This window comes from Myotis brandtii, unplaced genomic scaffold, assembly GCF_000412655.1.
Source record: "Myotis brandtii unplaced genomic scaffold, ASM41265v1 scaffold244, whole genome shotgun sequence".
NCBI lineage: Eukaryota > Metazoa > Chordata > Mammalia > Chiroptera > Vespertilionidae > Myotis > Myotis brandtii.
The window spans coordinates 166877-184626 of NW_005359225.1; the positions used below are offsets into that span (position 1 = coordinate 166877).

The 17750-nt window shown below is 44.3% G+C and overlaps 1 protein-coding gene across 2 annotated transcripts in view; it reads left to right on the plus strand.

Moving 5' to 3' along the window:
- INTS4 (integrator complex subunit 4) overlaps positions 1–15201 on the plus strand; it is an 85614-nt gene extending 70413 nt beyond the window's left edge. Inside the window, exons 19-24 of one of the 2 annotated variants that reach the window (XM_005867024.2) lie at positions 2498–2527; positions 5198–5257; positions 6738–6897; positions 7115–7258; positions 10886–11006; positions 14803–15201. In XM_005867024.2, coding sequence (XP_005867086.1) covers positions 2498–2527; positions 5198–5257; positions 6738–6897; positions 7115–7258; positions 10886–11006; positions 14803–14981 — 694 coding nt within the window. In that variant the 3' untranslated portion in view covers positions 14982–15201. The remainder of the gene's footprint in view (positions 1–2497; positions 2528–5197; positions 5258–6737; positions 6898–7114; positions 7259–10885; positions 11007–14802) is intronic. The other variant, XM_005867026.2, reaches the window with a different exon arrangement.
- The last annotated feature ends 2549 nt before the right edge of the window (positions 15202–17750 follow it).

Genomic DNA, 17750 nt, shown 5'->3' on the forward strand with positions numbered 1-17750 from the left:
AGCGTCTGCCCCCTGATGGTCAGTGTGTGTCATAGTGACCAGTCATTCCCAGTCGTTCTGCTATTAGGGTCAATTTGCATATTACCCTATTTTATATAGGATAGAGTCCTGGTGCATGGGTGGGGGCCGGCTGGTTTGCCCTGAAGGGTGTCCCGGATCAGGGTGGGTGTCCCGCTGGGGTGCCTGGCCAACCTGGGTGAGGGGCTGATGGCTGTTTGCAGGCTGGCCACAGCCCCTTCAGGATAGGAGGGGGGTCCCACTGGGGTGCCTGGCCAGCCGGGTGAGGGGCTGATGGCTGTTTTCAGGCTGGCCAAGCCCCCCAGTGGGGACCTTCACCCCATGGGGGTGTGGCCAGCCTTGGTGAGGGGCTAAGGGATGTTTTCAGGCTGCCCATAGCCCCTTCAGGGTTGGGGGGTCCCGCTGGGATGCCTGGCCAGCCTGGGTGAGGGGCTGATTGCCGTTTTTAGGCTGGCCACGCCCCCCAGTGACCCAAGCTCCCAGCCTCTCCATTTTTTTTTCCTGGGATTTATTTATCTTCTATAATCGAAACTTTGTAGCCTTGAGCGTAGCCCAGGGCAGGTGGGAAGCTTGGCTTCCTCCATTGCTTGGGGCAACCCAAGCCTCCTGCTCACTCCAGTTCCGTGGCCACTGCCATCTTAGTTGGGTTAATTTGCATACTTGCTCCTGATTGGCTGGTGGGTGTGGCTGGTGGGCGTGACTTGAGCATAGCAGAGGGATGGTTAATTTGCATGTTTCTCTTTCATTATATAGGACTAGAGGCCCAGTGCATGAAAATTCATGCACTGGATGTGGGGGGTCCCTTCCCTGGCTTGCCCCCTCTCACAGTCCGGGAGCCTTCAGGGACGGGAGGCAACCTGGCGATCGGGGAAGGCGATGCCCCCATCACACCTCTGCTGCTGCCACTGCCAGCAGCACAAGCCTTGGCCGGCCCTGGTTACCTGAGCCTCAGGCGGCCCTGGTCAGCTGGGCAGCCACCATCCAAGGTGTGCCTGCACCTCGGGCTGGCCCTGGGCAGCTGGGGGACTGAGGGGACTGGGCACTGCCATCTTGTGGCTGTGGGTGCCGCCATCTTTGAGGGCGGGGCAGTCAATTAGCATATTCCCTCCTTATTGGCTGTGGGTGTCTCCATCTTTGAGGGCAGGGCAGTCAATTAGCATATTCGCTCCTTATTGGCTGTGGGCGCCGCCGTCTTTGTGATGGTGTGAGGGTCAATTAGCATATTCCTTCTTTATTAGATAGGACTAGAGGCCCGGTGCACAAAATTCATGCGGGGGGGGGGGTCCCTTAGCCCAGCCTGCACCCTCTTGCAGTTTGGGACCCTTTGGGCGCATGTTTTCCTGCTGGCTTAGGCCCACTACCCTGGGGCAGTGGGCCTAAGCTGGCAGTTGGACATCCCTCTCACAGTCCAGGACCCCTCACTCCTTCCGCCTGCCTGCTTGCTGCTCCTTCTCACTTGGCTCGCTGCTTCTTAGCACTGCTGCGGAGGTGGGAGAGGCTCCCCCCACCGCCACTGTGCTTTTCAGTCAAGAGCCTGGGTTCTGGCTGAGCAGCACTCCCCCTGTGGGAGCACACTGACCACCAGGGGGCAGCTCCTGCATTGAGTGTCTGCCCCCTGGTGGTCAGTGCACATCATAGCGACTGGTCGTTCCGCCGTCGGTCGCTTAGGCTTTTATTATGTAGATAAATTAATATAGCTCTTATTTTAACCCTTTTTTTAAATATGCATTAATTTTTATACATACATTATCCAAATTATTTGCCCCAGTTTGCCCTCCGCTGTTCTTTTTGTACCACATTTGACTTTTTAAATTTCTTGTGCTCATTCATTATTTATTTGACTGGAACACATTTTCTAGTAGTGTTTTTCAGATTAAGTATGTAAGTAGTATACTCGGTGAGACGTTGCATGTCTGAAACTGCCTTTCTTTGCTCTTATATACTAGTATAAATTAGAGGCCTGGTGCATGAATATTCGGGGGGTCCCTCAACCCAGCCTGCGCCCTCTCTCAGTCCAGGAGCCCTCAGGGTATGTCTGACTGATGGCTTAGGCCTGCTCCCCACAGGGAACGAGCCTAAGCTGCAGTCGGACATTCTTAGCACTGTGGAAGAGGTGGGAGAGGCTCCTGCCACCGCCGCTGTGCTCGCAGCCGTCAGCCCGGCTTGTGGCTGAGTGGAGCTCCCCCTGTGGGAGCACACTGACCACCAGGGGACAGCTCCTGCATTGAGCATCTGCCCCCTGGTGGTCAGTGCACGTCATAGTGACCGGTCGTTCCCAGTGGTTCTACCTTTAGGGTCAATTTGCATGTTACCCTTTTATTATATAGAATGGAATTCTTTCAGAACTCTGTAAATATTGCTTGTTGCCTTTTAGTATTTAATGTGACAGCCAGGATATCTAATGTGAGTCTGGTTCTCTTTTCTTTGTAGGCAGCTTAATTTTCCTGTCTCTAAGCTGTAAACTTCTTTTTCTCTTTAGAATTCAGAAATTTCACAAGGATATGTCTCGGTATGTGTTTCTTTTCAATATTCTTACTGACCTTTATTGGGACTTTGAAGTCTCAACTCTGTTTTTAGCTCAGGTTTCCACCCCCTCCATTATTTCTTTAATTACTGCTTCTTCCATCCAATCCAGCCTCATACTGGATGTTGTATCTTCTGGATCTATTTTCTTATATTTTATCTTTCGTTCATATTTTTTGTTTGCTTTTCTACTTTATATTCTGAGTAAATTCCTCACTATACTTCTTTAATTTACCATTTCAATTTTCATCATTTTTCCTTCTAGTATTCTTTTATTGTTGGTTTCATTATTGCAGTAGTCCTCCCTTATCTGCAGGGGATAAGATCTAGGACCCCCAGTGGATGCCTGAAACTATAGATAGTATTGAACCTTATATATACTATGTTTTCTTCTATACATACATTCCTTTTCGCTTAAAAGAAACACTCTACAGCTTCTTTTTGACATATTTGAATTGCGACATCACTGCTCTTATGCTTTGGGGTCACTTAAATAAAATAAAAATTACTTGAACACAAGCACTGTACGATGCTTAGCAGTTGCTCTGATAACTGAGATGGCCACTAAGTGGCAAATGGGTGCATAGCATATACAGTGTGGGTATGCTTGACAAAGGGATGATTCATGCCCCTGGTGAGATGGTGTGAGGTTTCTTCATGCTGCCCAGAGTGGTGTGCATTTTGACATTTATGAAACATTTATTTTTGGAATTTTCCATTTAATATTTTCAGACCACTGTTGACCACAGGTAATTGAAACTGTAGAAAATAAAAATGTTGATAAGGAGAACTGCTGTACTGGTTATTTGCAAGTGTGCTTTATTCTCTCTGCCTTTTTTGTAGCAATTTCTCTTGCTTTATTAATGCAGTACACCTTCAGATCTCTTAAATCTCACGATGGTTACTTATTCAATTTTTTTAAAGGTTTCTGTGTTTTCATCTCATTGAGGTCTGCTTGATCTCCTTTACAGCTCCTAATCATCCTCATAACATATAATAATTTTCCATTGTCTTTGCATACTTATACATGAAAGTCTAGACTAGTCTAAGTTGATAATTGGTGTAGGCTTTCCCAACAGTTATAGATCAATGCTCGATTTCCCTGAATGGGCCTCACTCTTCCACTGCTTTCCTTTCTCACAGCAAGGAAAAAGTAGGAGTTCAGAATTTTCACCAGGATATGTCTTGGTATGTGTTTCTTTTCAATATTCTTAGTGGTAGATGCCCACTTTATTTTATTTTTGTTAATCCTCACCCAAGGATATTTTTCCATTGACTTTTTAGAGAGAGTGGAAGGGAGAGATAGGGACAGAGAAAGAGGCACATCGATTGGTTGCTTCCTGCACCCACCCTGACCAGGGCTGGGGATTGAGTCTGCAACTGAGGTATGTGCCCTTGACCTGAATCAAACCCAGGACCTTTCAGTCCTCCGGCCAACAGTCTATTCACTGAACCAAACCAGCTAGGGTGATGCTCACCTTATGTAGCATGTAGGTGAAGCTACCTGTCTGTTTTGGGGAAAGTTTCCAAACCTTTTTGTATTTTATTGCTTGGAAGCTCTTCCAGCTGGTTCTCTAGAAGTAAGCCAGAAAATGGCACTGCTTGGCCAAATTGTTTTCTTTTCAAGCCCCTGCTTAGCTAGAATTCTGCCATCTAGCCCTCACACCTGGAGGTCTTTGGTGGGTTAACCTATCAATTTCAGTTCCACTCTGGTAGTTCATCAGACTTAAGAAGGTTTCAAGTGCTACCTGTTTAGGAAACAATTTAAATAAATGTTGCTTGTAGAGTAAGTTTCCATTTGCCATTTCTCATTCATTCATTCATTCATTCAACAAATATTTATTGAATAACTGCTTATGTCAGGAAACATCATGGAACTTACATTTTAGTAGAAAGACTAAAGTAACAAAACCTTTTCCCCTACTGCATGAGAATTTGACCTTTGGTTAACTTCCTAGGTCTGTTCCCTGGAAACCTGGTAGTGTCAACTATATTCCTAGGTAACACTGTTATGGTAAAAAGGATCTCTGAGAAAATTGCATGTAGACTAGAAGGAACTCTAATGATGCAGACCCCATAGCTTTGGGTTCCATTTAGTACAGAGATTCTTGTAACGGAGCATATCCCTTGTGGGGACCCTGGAAGGAATGCCTATGGGTTCCATAGTGTATAGGTTGTTAGCACCTATGGAACATGATGCTTCTAAGCCAGGATGGTCTCCACACTTGCCTGATATAGATCTCATTTTGCACTCAACCTGGCACCTTCAGAGTCACAGCTCCCTGACAGCTCTGTGGGCTGCTGAGTGTACTGCTGCAAGGACTCCCACAGAGGAGGACCATGACACTACACTGCCTGCAAGCTGTACTCCTTTGCCATATTCTTAGTGATTCTGGTGCCAAGGGTGGCCTCTGAGAGTCTTTGATTTTGAATGTCATTGAGCCTAATGGACACTGCAGTGTTTTAGTCGGGTCTTGGGATCCTGGCATATATTTCCCCCTAGGTCCATTAGCAGTCCTGTATTCTCTTAGAGGTAAATTTTTATAGTGTAATATGCTCATTCTCCTTTCATGTAGGCTCAGGATTCTTGGACTTTGGTCCCCACTCCTCGGTTCATACATTTCACAAGCAAATAACTTTTTTTTCTTTTATCCAGAGTTGACCTCCTATTTGGGATGTGTGAAAAGTTTTTACAGGAAGTGGATTTTTTTCAGAGGTAAGTATATTCCCTCTCTTCTAGTTAATTAAATCTTAGTTATGCAGAGAATATCATTTATAGAGTGACAAGAGCGATCACAAGCCAGAATTCTTGGTTTAGCCCATGTAGTCAACCTATTATCTGTGCCAGTGTACCCTCATTAGTGTATTTTCTTTAGTGGTATATAAACCTCTTTAACCATAGCTTCAAACCTAAACATACAACATTAGAATAATAAAAACATCCAGAATCATTTGAATTCAGCACTCAGCTGGACCATAAAAAAACAAGTATTATGTGGGAAAACTCACAAACTCTTGTTGAAAAGTCACAACTTGTCTGTTCTTAAATCAGTGTTTACACTTGCATATTTCTCTATAATCTACAAAAACTTATTCCAAAATAAAAGTAACTTTTATTTTGGAGTATAGTTTTCTCAGTTCTGTATGATACAAATCAGTTAAAACAGATGCAGTAGATGAGTGGGCGTCCAGTTAGTGACCAAACCTGTGGTGTGCTGGCAATATAATACCAGGAGGGAGGCATTTATAGGATTTGAAAGCACTCCATTAAATCTGATGATTCATTCTGCCATCCCTTATCCCTACCACCATGAACTTTACCAAACCTGAGGTTTATATGATTGAACTTTCCAATTCTTTTTCATTTGGGTGATGATAGCTTCCTATAGGGCTGGGTTGCAATACCACCCTTCACCCATAGGTGCTGTTGTCTAGCAAATGAAGTCAAACTCAGCTCTCCAAGATTCTACCTTCAAATCTGAACTAAGTTCATGCCTCTTGATTTTAAGTTGTCTAAGGTAGTCTGTTTTTGCACAGTTGGGTTGAAGAGCTTTTTGGAAAGGTGACAACTTCTAAATTGCTAAAGTTCCTCATCTGTTTAGAGCTATAAATTTTTCTTAATTTAGTCTGTGAGTCCCTATACTGATGTCAACTCCTCAGTGATTTTTTTAAAAATTTTTTTTACTAACCCTTCCAAAAGGCATAAGTACTGTAGAATAGGTCAAAGCTTGGAATAAGTTAATTACCTTTTTTAAGCCTCAGTGAAATATCCTCTGAGTCTGAATGTTCCTATTGCTTGAATATAAGCTCATTAAGATAGTCCTTTTCTTCCTTTTCACTCACTGTTATGTCCCCAGTGTCTAGAATAGTACTTGGCATTTGATAAATCCTAAAGACATATTTATTAAATTAATTAATAAATCTATAACATCAAAAAATAATTCTAACAGTGCACAGGATTGCTGGGAAAATTAAGTAAGATAATGTAAAATACTTAGGAGTATACCTGGCATATAATGGGTTATTCATAAATGAGGCTGTTATGAGGACCATGTCAGGAGGGCATAATTAGCTGGCTGTCTCAGTCAGGAACCATGAGCTCCTCCAGTTCATTACTTTTGGGGCTTGGCAGATATTTGGGGCTCAGCCTGTGGCAAAATGAATGCATAGTCATTTGCTTCTGTTTGTTCCTCCAGGTGTTTCATTGCTGATTTGCCCCACTTGCAAGACAGCTTTGTGGACAAACTTCTTGACCTTATGCCCCGACTCATAACATCCAAACCTGCAGAAGTGGTCAAAATTCTACAGACCATGCTGCGGCAGAGTACCTTCCTGCACCTCCCGCTTCCAGAGCAGGTCAGGGTCTGTGTCATAGCCCTTCAGGCGAAGTCTGGCCAGACAGTCAGAGCTGCTCACCTTGATGAGCTTTCATGTTTGGAGCCACGGGGCTAGGGCCTTTCTTCTGATTGGCTCCCACATGCCCACCCATTAGATAAGGAGACAGAAAAGCAAGGATCTTTTTTGTTACCAGCGATGACCTGACTTTAGAATCATATTTTCTTCTTGTTTACAGATTCACAAAGCCTCAGCCACCATTATTGAGCCAGCAGGCGAGTCAGACAACCCTTTGCGGTTTACATCTGGGTTAGTGGTGGCTCTGGATGTTGATGCAACTCTGGAACATGTGCAGGATCCTCAGAGCACTGTGAAGGTCCAGGTCTGTCAGTGTTTGGTTCCCATAGAGCTTCTATACTGAGTTTGTGACAAAGCATTTAACTCTAGCACCTCCCTTGCCTGGCCTGTGTGGCTCAGTGGTTGTGTGTTGACTTGTGAACCAGGAGGTCACAGGTTTGATTCCCAGTCAGGGCATATGCCTGAATTTTAGGCTTGATCCCCACTGAGGGGCCTGCAGGAAGTGGCCAATCGATGATTCTCTCTCATCATTGATGTTTCTATCTCTCTCTCCCTCTCCCTTCCCCTCTGAGCACAATAGGGAGAGAGCGATAGAAACATCAACGATGAGAGAGAATCATCAATCGGCTACCTCCTGCACACCCCCTATTAGGGATCAAACCCGCAACCCAGGCATGTGCCCTTGACCTGAATTGAGCTCGGGACCCTTCAGATGCTCTATCGACTGAGCCAAACCAGCTAGGGCTAAAAATATATTTTAAAAAAAAATAACTTTAGCACCACTTTCATCTCTACCTGAGGATGGAAACTGGGGAGAAAGAAGAGAGGAGTTTTTTTGGAAAAGGGCCTGGGCTTGAATCCCAACTTACTTCTGAGTGTGGTCTGGTGCAAGTTACCTTAAATGCTTCTACAGCTAACAGACAGGAATAGCTGACATTGAAATGAGATGATGCATACAAAGCCCTTGGTGCCCGCTAAGGATTCACTAAATGACAGGGCCTTTTCTATTCTTACTAGGTGAGGATAAGACTTGATCTTTTCAGGGCTTCAAGCAAGCTACAACAAAGTTCTTTTCAGCTGTCGGGTGGGTCAGCTTGGCGAACAAAACTTGTAGGTGGGAAAAAAGCAGTCGTAGGGAGTATTCTTTTCCAAGTTAGAGATAGATATATTAGAGACATGAGAGATGTATTAGAGGTACTAATCAGTTTAGACAGTCTGCAATTAAGCCCCATAAAAAGCAGTACCCATTTATCCATCCATCCATTCTTCCTTCTTTCCATGCATAATGTTTACTCTATTGTACATGCTAAGTGCTAGTGTTGCAAAGGTAATCATGTCAGTATTCCTGCCTTCAGGATGCTCAGTTTCAAGGATAGACAGACAAATGGTTCTAGCCAAGAACCTAGAAGTATAGAGAGAAAATTATTTTTCCTCCCCTACAGGGTTATTCAATTTTTGACGTATAAAAATTTGCAATATACTTAAAAATTTTTTTGGAAAATATTCTGGAGAGGCTCTTAATTTGGAGAGTGTGATGGAGGCTGAGGAAAAAAGGCTTTGTGGAGATGTAAGGTCTGAAAGGATGAATAAGAGCAAAGGATAAGGGCAAAAGGAGGAATTCTGGACAGGAGGGATATGAAGAAAAATAGGGATACAAGCACAGCAACTGTAATCAGAGGACAGAAAAACAGCCTAGAGCAGGCAGGGAAGAGCTAAGGATGAATCAGGAGATGATATTTGCTTCTGGTGTCAGTAGAGGAAAAAAACTTCTAGCTTCCCCGCAGGAATTATTATAAATCATGAGAACTTCAGAGAACTAATTCTGAGCTGGCTGTAAAGTCGTGTTGCAGTTGGTTTTTTATTTTATGGATACCCCCCTTGAATCCCCTAACACACACACACACATTAGTGGTTTTCACCCTAGCTGTACTTTAAAATTATTTTTATTTTTCATTTTATTTATTGATTTGAGAGAGAGACTGGAAAGAAGAGAGCGAAACATCGATTTGTTGTTCCCCTTATTAATGCATTCGTTGGTTGATTCTTGTGTGTGCCCTGACTGGCAGTCGAACCCTCAACCTTGGTGTATCGGGGCGACGCTGAGCTACACAACCAGGGCCCCCTAGCTGCACTTTAGAATTATTCAGAAACCATTAAGAAGTGCTGATGTACAGGCCTCATTCTACACCGGTTAAATCAGAATTCTAAGAGTAGGTCCCATGGGTACCAGATTTTGTTTGGTTTTGAGCTCATAGGTGATTCTAATGTACACGGTTTCACATTGTTCCTGAAAAAATGTTCACTGACCAACTCAGCATGAAAGAGATTGTAGAAAGACACTTAAGGGTCATCTGCACTGGAAAACCCCTTCCAGAGCAGCTCCATTACACGCATGGCCAAACTCTGCAGTCGGGGAGATGGGAAACACTGCTTGGTCATGAGGTGGCTCTGCTGATTGCAGAGTGCTATCCGGTCCAGCCATCGGGCCTGAACAATGCTCCTGTTCTGGACAGAGCTTAGGTGCTGGGGATGTAGCAGTGAACACCACTGAGATTATGTCACGATTATATTCTCATTTAAAATCATGTATATCAGCTCTTTAAAGCAGAATGTGCAGGAACTTCATTCAATCACACTTCGGTGAGCCCAATTCAGGCCTACTAGATTACACCTTATGATAGAGGAGGTGTGATTTTTTTTTATTTTTTAGGTTTTCTGAAATTCAGCATATAATTCATAGTGGCCATTTTCTTCCCTTGACCTACTTGGGCCACAGATTTATAAGCTGCCCTTGGGAGCAATGAATGAAGGCTTCCAGTGGCCATTTCACAGAATGGTCAGGGCCTTTCACCCCGGGCAGATTTGCTGAGAACTCTGGGTAATTCTGCTACCTTTATCATTCTCTTTCCATGCTCATTACTGTTTCAGCCCTCCCTGTCCCTCCTTAAAAAATGAAACCCAGGGAGCATTTGAGATATTGCTTCCCAACAATTTTCAGTTTGGTGCAAATAAAATCTTATAAAAATTCCAAAAAAAAATTAAGCCCAAGTATTGTCCTTAAAGATACAAAGAATCAGGAAGCTGGGATACCTGCATCTTTTTTCTGTAATAGATTTGGGGCCGGGAGATATAGTAGTAAGTAGAAGCTGTAATAAGAAGGGTACAAAGGGGAGCTAAGATCTATGAAGATATGAAATGAGGTTATGGGGCAGGAGCTGAGACACACCTCCTAGTTTCAAATTGAAAGACCCATGCAGTTCCCTACTTTGCCTATCAGTATATTTACATAGTGTCGGTCCTGTGTGGTTCCAGGATAAGCTTCATGTGTTCATTTAGTTCCTGTGTACACTGTGCAGTGTAATAGGCCCTTTCCACAGACAGCTGTGGGGCCCCCTGAGATGCTGAGGAAAGAACGCTGGCCGTTTGTGAGATTTGAAAAACTGGCCAGTGATTAGAGCCGTCCCTCATGAGCACTGTCTCTGTAGAAAGGGACAGACAAACTACTTGTAATCTCATGAAGAGAATACAGCTACAAAATTACTCTTAATACTTGGTGGATGGTCATGGCTGCTGGGCCACAAAATGACTCAGAGGCAGGAGGGAGAGAGTCATCCTGGTGGGCTCCTGGGAAGGCTTTTCCTATCACTAGGATTAATATTTTCCCTATCTAAGACACCTTATGAGAGACACTTTATTCCTCTTACTTGTTCACCATGGATTCAGGACACGTTACCAAACACTGCTTTGTGCTGGGGCTGGGGCTCTAAAGATGTCAGCAGTGTGGCCCTCTGTTCAAGGAGCAGTCTTTTGTAAGGGCTCTTGTCATCTCTCTTTTCCTCTTGTTATGGGGTTCACAGCAGATGTCACCAGCAATTTTCTTAAAAGCTCATGGCTCTTTCTGCCTCTTTTTCTCATTTCTGTCACCTCGTAGGTCTTATATCCAGATGGCCAGGCTCAGATGATCCACCCCAAGCCTGCAGACTTCCGGAATCCTGGCCCAGGGCGGCACCGGCTCATCACTCAGGTGTATCTCTCCCACACTGCCTGGACAGGTGAGGAGTCGGTGGGCCAGCGTGGGCAGGAAAATATGCTCCTGGGGATCACACCCACCCTTAGGCATCTGAGTTTTCACGTGGTCGAATCAGGCCTGCTGAGAGTTGTACTTGATTTCTTAGGGAGCTTAACATCTCGAACCGGGTACATCTAGACTAACTTGCTGCATTGCTTTGATTGCAAGAGGCACAGGATTTTGTCAGATGATATACAGGTTACAGTAGAATGGTGTCTCATGGAAAGAGCCCTGGGCTGGATGCCAGGAGACTTATATTCCTGTCCTAACTCTGCCACTGACTTGCTGCATAACCTTGGATGAGCCACTCTCCCTTCTGAATATTTCCTCACCTTTCCAATGAAGATGGTAATTCCCAGTCTACTAGTTAGTTCTGAGATTGCTTTGTCTGGAAATTAAACAGTTTTGTATTTCTTACCAGACATTTAAATTCATTCTCTTTTTATATCTGAACAATTCAGTTCATTCCCCCAAAACAAGTAAAATGACAGCAGTTCCTGTCCTCCCCTCCTACATCGGCTGGTTTGTGGGGTAACACAAAATAAGATGATGTGATGTAGGCATGCTGTACCCTTCCTTACAGCAGCTGAAGAGAGCCTCGATAACTTGTGAAAAGACAGGGAGTTTGCATAGTTTGTTTGTTTTTTAATTCGTAAGAATAAAATGGGAGAACACAAGTGCAAAGACATTACATTTCAAGCATTGCTTTGGAAACTTGAAAAGGAGACTCGGTCAACAGAACCTAAAATGGGGGGGTGGGGGCGGGGAGAATTGGCTTCACTGGTATTTCCTAAATCATTCAAGATGGTTCAGAAGCATGGCTGTTACTGGAGAAAGTGTTTAATGCCACCAAGTTTGGTTTATTTTAGAAATTAGATGCTTTCTGGGATTTTCTTTCACAGTATTTTAAAATACATCAGTAACGATTGAATGCCATTATTAATGGTTTCCCTCTATCAGGGATATTAGGTTATAAGTGTTAGTTATAGGTGACTTTATAAAGTTTTCAACTAAGAAGAAATGCTGTTGAATGTCAGGGCAGCCCCCTTGGGGGACTGGTGACCCTGGGCCTGGCACTAGTCCTGAGGGAGCATCCAGCAATGCTTTCACCCAGGACCTGCCTCCCTAAGCATCCCTCATTCCATAACCTTGCTGCCTGGAATGTTTCTGTACTAATTGCCAAACCTCTAGCCCCACAGGAAGGTAGAATTGCTTATTCTAATCCCTTCTGATGAACAGATTCTAGATGTGGGGAAAAGGCTGTGGGACAGCCTTGTCGTGGAAAGTCCATGGCTTGAGGTGCATATCACAACATGCTAGCGCTCAAAGGAGCTTGAAAGGTCCCGGGGGGCCTACTTACCTGCCCCTGGTCATATAGCAAGTCATGTCTGAACCAGGACTACAATCCAGGCTACCTTGAGCCCGAAGAATTATAACTCATCTAGGATCACTTACTTTCTCTGAGAGTTTGCTACCCAATCACTGTTATAAATCTTTTATAATTCTCTGCGTGGCACTTACTAATGTTAGATGTTTTCTCATTTTTTACTGCCTTTCTCTCCAATTAGAATGTAGGTTCCTCTAGAGCAGAGAACTTAATTGTTTTTACATCTGTATCCTCAATACTTCTATATCCTATGTCCCTAATACCTAACATAATAGGTGCTCAACAAATAATGAAAATTGAATATAGGATTTTAAATGTGCACTTAAAATTCATTGAATCCTTAGACCAACTTTCTGGGGGTAATTAGTATTCTATTCTTCATTTTATGGGTGTATAAATGGAGGCCCACTTAGCTGGTCCATGGTGGTACTGAGCTCCCACTCAGATTTCCTAACTCCCAAATCCCTTATTTTTTTCTACTATTCCATGCTCCTGACCTGGGACACTAAGGTGAAACATTCTGAATGTACCTCTGCCTCCTTCCTCTAATCCAGGAGATGGGCTCTGGTGTTGGTAGGGAGCTCCTCTGTCCAGTCCCTCACAGCTCCCTACGAGTGGCCTGACCTCTGGGAGGCAGGGTGCTCCCAGGTCAGAAGCTTTGAGTCACATAGACCAGGTTCCAAATCCTCACCCTTGCTGTGTGACCCTGAGCAAGTTATTTTACCTCTCTATCTTACTTATCTCTAAGATGGGAGTAAGAATGATACCTCATAAGAGAGATATTCTTCCAGAATATGACAAGTGGGTGACATGATTTGTCACAGATGATCTTTTGTCTCTTTCTCTCAGTCTCCTCCCTCTTCTTTTCTCTCCTTTCCCTCTTCTTCTGATGGCAGTGACTTGAATTGTCATTCTTACCCCAGCCTTAAGTGAAGGCATAATGACCAGGTGGAGTTTGTCCTCTGACCTTACCAGGGTTTGGCTCTTGAAAGTGCTGTGAGCCAACACTGGGTCCTGGTCAGTGGTTGGCAACAGCCATCTGGGACAAAAGAGGAAAACATAGTGGGGAGCTGATACTGGGTCTGGTACCAGAGAGTAATGTTGGTTTCATTAGATACACTCAAGGCTGGTATAATTATGTGGGCATGTCTCACCACATGAACGCTGGTCAGTGGTGATGCTCAGGTGCTGCTCTCTGGGCTTGGCGAGGTTGCTCTGGCTGCCTGTAAGCCTTTCCTGGAGGATGGCGGTTCAGTCTCTGCTTTCATTTCCAGGGAGAAGTTAGGAAGAGTTTTGGGGGGCATTGAGAAGTCCTGGGACTTCTGCCCTGTTCATTTAGATCCATCCAGCCCTCATTCCTGCCAAATGAACTTCTGAGCCTCGGCTCATCTCTAACACTTATACTTTTTGCTCCACATACAAAATTAAGAAAGACATCCCAAGCCCATGCTGTTCCTAGCCTTTGAACTTGCCCTTACGTTTTTGTGAAATCCTCTCCCCCTTCTTTATTGAAGCCACATGGTAATAGAAACATTAATTGCTTCAGTGTTTGAGCTGGGCCCAAATTCTGTCACTGCCCAGGTGTGGGTATGGGCAGTCACTTAGAACCTCTCAGAGCCTTGGAACTTTTTTGGGATTATGACAGTTTATTTCATGGTGTGGCAGGGTGAGAATTCTTGAGGTTATGTGCTTAGCACAGAGCAGTCCTGGGCTCCCTGCCCAGTGCTTCTTACAGACTCTATTAGAGCATGTACTGTGCTCTGTGCAGCTGTCCCTGTCTCCTCAGCCAAATGGTCAGCAACTTGAGGGAGGTCTTTCACTGGGGCCTTCCACCTGCATGCACCAGTTCAGTATCGGAGTGTCACATCATAAAGGACAGAAGGTTTAATGAAATGATTCTAGGTCCCTAAAACATGTTCCTATTCATGGGGAGAATGGTTTTTGTCAGAACCATTTCCTAACAAAGGCCTCCTCTCCACTGATACAGTGGAGTGTGCGGTGCACGCAGCCCTGCGGCCTGAGGTCAGCTGCGCAGGAAGAGCTTGGTTATCTGGGCATGAGAATCGGCCACATGCGCCCTTGTGGGCCTCTGTCTGGAGGCTGGAAGCCCTCTACGGAAGCTTTGTAGCTTGCTCTGATCCTCAGCAGCTGTGGTGGGAGCCTACAGAGGCCCGAGCAGAAGGTGGTGGCAAAGAAGCAGGCTGAGGGTCAGCCTCACAGGATGTAGGCTGGGAAAGTGTTTGTTTGGTGGAGGGAAGGGAGGGATGTGGACAGATGAAGAAGTGTTCTTGAAACCCTACTGCTTCCATCTTTGATGTTGCTTTTATATGACATTTCACCCTAGTTCTAGCCATGCCCATTCATAGAAGATTTCTTGTGTCTTTTATTCCAGAACCATGCCAGGTGGAAGTGAGGCTGCTGCTGGCCTACAACTCCAACTCGCGCATTCCAAAATCCCCCTGGATGGAGGGGGGCGAGATATCGGCCCAGGCGGAAACCAGCATTGAGGGCACCATCCCCTTCAGCAAGTCTGTAAAAGTTTACATAATGCCCAAGCCCACAAGGCGCTGAGTCACAAGCAGTCTTTATAGCCTTGAAGGCCCTTCTTCGGGATCAGAGAGCCAGAGCCAGAGGACTTCACCTGGAAATGGCGTATTGGCATAAGGAGAAACAAGTGACCCTTAGAGTCTCACCTGGTATCAGACACAGATAAATTATTTTGCATTAAGAAAACAAAAACCTTCCTACTCACCCCCATCCCTCCCTATAATAAAGTTGAGAAACCACCCAACTGGACCTTAAAGAAATTTGTGTGGTTTAGGTTCAACATTTTCTCCATATGCTTCTATTCCTCTGGTGTGAAACAAAGATCCAATTTTCTAGCCACCTCCAAAGAACCAGTTATGAGTCATAATCTTTTTTCTTAAAGCAATAGTCTGCGGGGCCAACTCCAGAGCAGCTTCCACAGCTGTACTTTTTCACCATAGACAGTTCCTGAATGGCCTTCGACATCATTATCTGCCTGAGAGGCTCCTTCCATAACTCAGGCAATAGCTGGGCCAAGGACTGAGTGAACAGCTGAACAATGAATCATTTCCATCCTTGAAGGGGATTCTTGATCTTGTCTGCCATTATCCTTAGACCCAAAATAAAATAAAAGGACTGTATTTTAGAAGAGAAAGGGGATCATGGGAAAGCAGGATCCAGTGTACGAAATAAAGCCACTTCCCAGTACATCTCTGATGACTCCAGTGTTGGAATTGCATGTGAGTTAAAGGTGCAGTTGGGTGTAAGAACAGTAAGTCCTCCAGAGAAATTAATGGGTAAGGGCCTGTACCATGTTCTTTACCTGTCATATAATCCTCACAACAGCCAGGTGAGACTTAAGAGGTTAAGTCACTGGTAGGAAAACTGTACAGTAACTAGTAAAGCTTTATTCATTCAGATCCCACTTGATTCCAAAGACCTGAGCTGCACCACCACAGGGGAAGTACAAGAGCCTTCAAATCCTCAGCCCTCGATTCTGTTTCCTCATCTGTGAAATACAGATAATGATGCCTTAAGGATTACTAAATGGGATTAATTAATAATGCTTGATAGAATCTGAATATGTGACCAGTCTTGATCGTATTTGGTACTTGGAAATCTAATTAAAATAATGGCAAGATCAGAAGTAGAGTTAGCATTTGAATTCAGGCATGATTGACTTTTGGTTTAATGTACTATTTTATTTATGTATTTATTTGAAAAATTTTTAATTGATTTTAGAGAGAGGAAGGGAGAACGAGAGAAACATCAATGTGAGAGAAAAACGTCGATCAGTTGCCTCCTGTATGCACCTCAACTGGGGAACGAACCCACAATCTAGGTATATGGCCTGACCAGGAATGGAATCCATGACCTTTCGGTGCACAGGACAGGCTGCAGTCAACTGAGCCACATCAGCCAGGGCTGGTTTAATGCACTTTAATGTGTGCCCGGCAGGGTTTAAGCCTGTACATGAGTTAACTCATTTAACCCTCACAACCACCCCATGAAGCAGGTACTATTCTCTTCATTTGATTAAAGCAATTGAAGTTCAGAGAAGTAAATAACTGCAGAGGTTACACAGCTAGTAAAGGACAGAGCTGGACTCTGAACCCAGGCTGTCTGGCTCCAGGAGGTCATAATCATTATAGACGGTCTGGAGGGAGAAAGATCATCTCCAAGGAGCTGACTTCCTAGTGTGCTCGCCTGTTTTGTACATCTCAAGGACGTGCCATCAGCAGGCTCTTGTGTGACAACAATCGATGCCCTGAAAAGAGTGCATGCCTTGGAGATAAAATGAAGCGTGGCGCCAGGCTGAATAATACCATGGCCCTGACACAAGCATCTAATGAGGATCGTGGATTGGAGCATGGACAGCAACATTAAGACCCATGGCTGCTGACTGAGCCCCTTATGCCATAGCTATAGAAAGCCTTTGAAGGAAAGAATATGTTGGATTCTTTTCAGATATAGTACTCCTTTTATAAAAATCCTTCTAGGTTACATAAAAATCCTTTTACAGGTGGGGAAACTGAGGCTTTGAGGTAATGTCTTTCTCCTAAGCGGCAAAGCCAGGACTTGATTTTAGGTCTTAAAAAAACAAAATATAGTATTTTTTTCACCAAAGATGGAGCTATTCTGAGGGGCAGATTTTGGCTTAGTATCAGGATGTTTTAAAACTGTAAATATTGAATGGGCTGCACTAGGAGATAAGGAATTCTCCATGCTGATGTGTTCAAGCAGAGGTTGAACAAGCTCCTGACAAGTTTGTTCCAAAGGAATTCAAATATACGAAAGGTTGGGCTCAACCTTTTAAATTCCTTTTACCCTGAATTCTCAGGTTCTATGAAATGAGAATCTTGATATTTCTGCATCTGGTTCCACACTTTCTCACTGAAGTGAAATAATGGCACACTACAAAGACAGGAAGGGAGCATAAAGATCACTGGTGTGGTGCCTTCATTTTTAATGAAGTGCAAACCCAGAGAGACTGAGTTAGTGCTGAAGCCGAGGCCGAAACCCAGGCCTCCTGATTTGGGTCCACTCTGGTTTTCATCACAGGAGTCTATTCTGTCTTTGCCAGCAGTCTGCACTGCACCCGGCAGTCAAAGCCAGAAACCCGTGTGTCACTTTGGACTCCTTCCTCACCCCTCCTAGAAAAATAGTTGTCAAGTCCCTTAGATTCTATTTTGGAAATGTAGATCGATTCAGTCTCCTTCTCATTATACTTACTATTTCTATCCTGATGCAGGCCATCAGCATCTCTCCTAAAAGGTAGCATTGGCTTTAATGATCTTGTCACAAATCTTACCC